Below are 4,836 nucleotides of genomic sequence, written 5' to 3'. Positions count from 1 at the left end.
TTTTGCTCATGAGGAAAGCAATATACCCTATGCGCTTCACATTTCCAATCCATACAACAAGCAGAGTTTACAACTGCCGGAGATGACAAAAGAACAGAATCTAGCTTCAGTACTCAATAAGTTAAATTAATTTGTCATTTCATCAAATCAGGTTTACTTATTGTGAATGTAACCAGGGTTTTTTTTTCATATTGGACCAACTTGCATTTTAAGTTACCATATTCTATCTAGCTTTACTGGTGAATAAACAGTGGTAATATGCCAGTGCCAAATGGAATGGAAAAATAATTAAACGTAAATTCATACTATAAACGAGGATGCCCATTATTTTGGGCATCACTGAAGTTACTGGGCACCCGACAAAGCAATTCATTTGTTCCAGGCACCCTTTAATTAATGCTCCTATTGCAGCCAAATAAGACTGGTTTTCACAGAATATAGCGGCTAAACAAGTCTAAAGTTCTGGTTAGGGCGCCGAAACCATGTTTGTGCACTTCCTCTCCCCCTCTCTTCCCCCCCCCCCCCCCCCCTCCATGAGATGGCACTTCTGAAACACAAGTCTAATTGTGAAATCAGGCTGCTGAATTTTTGTAGATGCCTGCTGCAACACTAAGGGCGCGACTGAGAATCTTTTACGGGAAGCAAATGCTGTCGCCCTGCTCCCCCAGTTGCATGAGGAAAGCACATCACCCAACGGAGCAATTTTTGGCACTACTAGTTACCAGCCCGTCAAAATGACGGCACAACATAACAGCAATGTCAGTGTCGGCTGCTGCAAAAACTGAATTGCTCCATCGTGAGGCACCTAGTAGCCGCTGGCATGTAAAACACTTGAATTCCCACCATAGAGGTGAGGAGCATCGTTAGCCTTTTATTATAGAGGAGAGCATTATACATTGTGCCATGTTATGTAACGAAGCACAAATCAGTAAAGGAAATTTAATTATTTTACAAAGTGCATTAAGAACACAAGTAATAAAGGAAAAACAATATGTTGCTGCATACTTCTAACTGGCTAGTTTATTCATTGGATTTCAGTGGTAATATGGGAGGCGGGTAGGGATTTTCAAGAAATATGGCAATTTAATGGAATAGCTTTCCAAAAGAATATTTTGGCTTTAATTTTTGTCTCGTTTATAAGCGGGATATATAAATATAGATAGGTCTATTAAAACACTTTCAATTAGCATAATAACTAAATAAAAACTAACATCCAAAGTCATGTTTATGAAGATTTATTTTGTTTTAAACTTGCCAAACAAAATGTTGGCTAATATTTCAGGATCTTATTTTAACTAAAGAATTAATCATTTAGAATGCATTTCAAAGTTTTATACTTACCCAGAACTTCCTGCACTGTTTGTATCGGATAAAGTATGAGGTACACATATCTTTTTGGTACAAATTCACATCCAAGCACTTTGCTGAAGCATCACTTTCCTTGAAAACAGATTGAAAACCAATTGCTGTCCACATTTTTATATCGCGTATTGAAAACATGAGTAACTTTAATATCAAAGATGTTTTTCAAGTGACATATAGAAAACATTTTATGTACTACTCAAATAATGAAATCCACCTGTCTTGTCAAAAAAAGAAAACCATGGCTTGATTTGTCTCCTCATTTGCATATAAAGCCATTGAGAGAAAACATTGGAGATGCAGTTTACCACGAATATATGCCCCAGGTATTAGTCGTGGTAGGTGGTGTGGGTTAAGTGCCCTGCATGATGCAGTCAACTCAATAGCTCCAGGTACTTAGCTGAGGATCTACATTCCGGCAGTGACTTAAAAAGATATTTACTGCCAAAACTGAAAAATTCAACTATAGGTGGAACAATCTGAGCAAAACAAAAGTTCCGATAAATTATCTCAGGTCCTACATTTTAACCATCCAGCGGTTCTCCCATCATCTTACACATACCCACAGTTTCTCAGCTCACGCCTATACTCACCATGGAATCGTTTGACTATGCACTGCCCATCTAATTGGACTGAGCAGTCACCAAATTTCTTGTTGCACTTCTGAGGCATTGTAGTGCGACTTATACTGCTTTCATGTGCGACTTCCCAAAAGAAAGCCACAAAATTGCACACGCCAAAATTCAAAACACATACACCACCGAAAGACATCGTTGAAGCCAAAACCCTTGTTAGTAATTTTGCAACTTTTGTTACGGCGATCTGCCAAAATCGATTCTTAGTATATATCCCCCTGGTCGTTTTTTACTCCTTTGTGAAAGGATGCGCGTTCATCACAATATACTGCCAGCGTGTGCAAGTCGAAGGACGTTGCGTTACCACTGGACCATAGCTAAGTAATGGTTTGAGACAAGAATAGCTAGCATAATGTTCCTGTGCTCATAATTCAACTAACCTCCATACATGGGTTGAGGTCAACATCTCTCATTTTTCTGTTTGCAGACATCTTGCTGCAATCCTAAAACACAGAAACAAGCAGATCATCATCTTCTCCACATACATCACAGCAGTATCTGAAAAGCTGAATGGGAAAATATGTGCCTCTAACAACAATCTTATTTTTACCTATTACGGCAATATCTTTTCTCACCCTGCATGTATATTTTAAGCAGATTTCAAACAAAAATAATACATTGTAATGTTATCTCTTGATGACTATGGGTAGAGTGCCATCTTGTGGCAAATCCACCAAACCAGAGTGTTTTTACATGTAAGGAGATTAATAAAAACAGGGAAAAGGGTGGAACCAAATAAAAGGCAAGAAAAGAGGAAAACTAAACAAGTCCAGACCATACGTAATAAGCTACAGGAACATTTACATCCAAAAAGACTGTTATGAGAGGTCTTTATCAACTACAGGTTGAGTATCCCTTATCCAAAATGCTTGGGACCAGAGGTATTTTGGATATGGGATTTTTCCGTATTTTGGAATAATTGCATACCATAATAAGATATCATGGTGATGGGACCCAAGTCTAAGCACTGAATGCATTTATGTGTCATATACACCTAGCCTGAAGGTAATTTTAGCCAATATTTTTTATAACTTTGTGCATTAAACAAAGTGTGTCTACAGTCACACAATTCATTTATGTTTCATATACACCTTATAGACACAGCCTGAAGGTCATTTAATACAATATTTTTAATAACTTTGTGTATTAAACAAAGTTTGTGTACACTGAGCCATCAAAAAACAAAGGTTTCACTATCACACTCAAAAAAGTCCGTATTTCGGAATATTTGGATATGGGATACTCAACCTGTACTAGTACATGGCTACTTTGAGGACTAAACCACAAATGCACTTAAATTCAATCCATTATATCATAATAAAGTTATTCTTTATTTATACATGTGCTGTATAGGCAGAATGGGTGCAACTTCTGACTCCAAGAAGCGTATTATAATCTATCTTTGGAATTTCCTTATTGTCTTAAATGCAATCTATTTAATCATATAAACATTTTCAGGGTCCCAGGACAATGGCACAAAGACTTCATCTACAAAAAAATAATAAAAATAATAAAATAAATCAATGTTGGAGGAGTACAAACCAGGATACCTTACTTCCATGTTACGCAAAGTAAGTCCAATGTGACAAACATCCTTCTAATTCACTGCTGGGGATGAATTACCACTTATGTAATTGTATAGATCAGTGATAGGAAACACTACACATGTGCTTTCTTTCTCTTACCTAGACCACAGGTTCTGCCCCCTGATGCTTATCTTATACTCCTTTCAGACCGCTATTGGCTGGCCGTACACGGGTGCTTCCCGGGTGCGACCCACCTGAACCCTTTTCACACCGCTGTCCCCAGCCTGGCATATTACAATGTGAACGGGAAACATGTTGCATCGACCTGGCAACCCATTCACACTGCACAGCGACCCGGGTCGAAGCCGTATTCAACCGTAGTTGCTATCAGTGTTAAAATACCAGGTCACTCGACCCAGTATATTTCCCCTGGGCCCTTGAAGACCGCACAGCAACCCGGGTTACTGCGCGCTCAAGTGCAATAACCTGGGTTACAAGCTGGCGGTCTGAAAGGGGTATTAGTGTCATGTCCCCTAGTGAGGCAATATTCATATACCATGTACTTGTCCTACAAGTCGCTGTTTTCTTGTTTTGCTAACAAGAAATTATAATAACTACTACTACTACTACTACTACTACTACTACTACTACTACTACTACTACTACTACTACTACACTATAGAGGCTGCATGAGTGGCCCTCTAATAGTTAAAAGGACAAATTACAATTAATGTTGGTAAAACCTGAAATACTCAAACAAAACCCCTTATCTGTAGTAACATTAGCATGCATTTAAAACAAGCTACAATAAACAAATCAGACAATAAAGCAGGAAAGATCTGGAAACCACAAATGAAGGCTCAGGGAGGACTGCATGTGGTCCTAGCGCCATCTATTGCCCATCACTGGCATAAGTGATATTTAGGGGTTTATTCAACTGTTTTGGGCACCAAGATAACTAGTTAATTCAATTGTTTTGGGTGCCTATTTTTGTGCCAAAAAGCACCCATCTAAAGTCTTGATTTGGGTGCCCAAAGAACAGTTTCAGCTCCCAAACCAAGGATTTTTCGCACATTTCTGCTCCTCAATGTTCTTAATATTTTTATCTGCTTGAACAATTGTGTTTCTCAGGAGGCTGAGAGCATAAATGTGTGCACCCGCATGGGTACATAAGTACACTTACAGAGGAGAAGGTCCTAACAGAACTCTCAAATCTGAAAGTGGACAAATCTATGGGGCCAGATGGGATACATCCAAAGATACTAAAAGAACTTAAAAAGGTGCTGGTAGCACCATTGACAGAATTGATCAAC

At 38.6% G+C, this 4,836-nt stretch overlaps 1 protein-coding gene across 1 annotated transcript; it reads right to left on the bottom strand.

The window, feature by feature from the left end:
• Positions 1–1,323: 1,323 nt before the first annotated feature.
• LOC135013736 (coiled-coil-helix-coiled-coil-helix domain-containing protein 7-like) lies at positions 1,324–2,466 on the bottom strand. The gene is made up of 2 exons (XM_063952658.1): positions 2,378–2,466; positions 1,324–1,440 (listed from the first exon to the last, which is right to left on the bottom strand). Exons 1-2 carry the CDS (start codon positions 2,426–2,428, stop codon positions 1,324–1,326), a joined length of 168 nt encoding a protein of 55 aa, XP_063808728.1. The 5' UTR covers positions 2,429–2,466.
• Positions 2,467–4,836: the final 2,370 nt, after the last annotated feature.

The sequence above is a fragment of the Pseudophryne corroboree genome, unplaced genomic scaffold, assembly GCF_028390025.1.
Source record: "Pseudophryne corroboree isolate aPseCor3 unplaced genomic scaffold, aPseCor3.hap2 scaffold_2755, whole genome shotgun sequence".
Classification (NCBI taxonomy): domain Eukaryota; kingdom Metazoa; phylum Chordata; class Amphibia; order Anura; family Myobatrachidae; genus Pseudophryne; species Pseudophryne corroboree.
The sequence above is the reverse complement of the archived record's forward strand: the minus strand, read 5'-3'. Positions and strand labels throughout refer to the sequence as shown.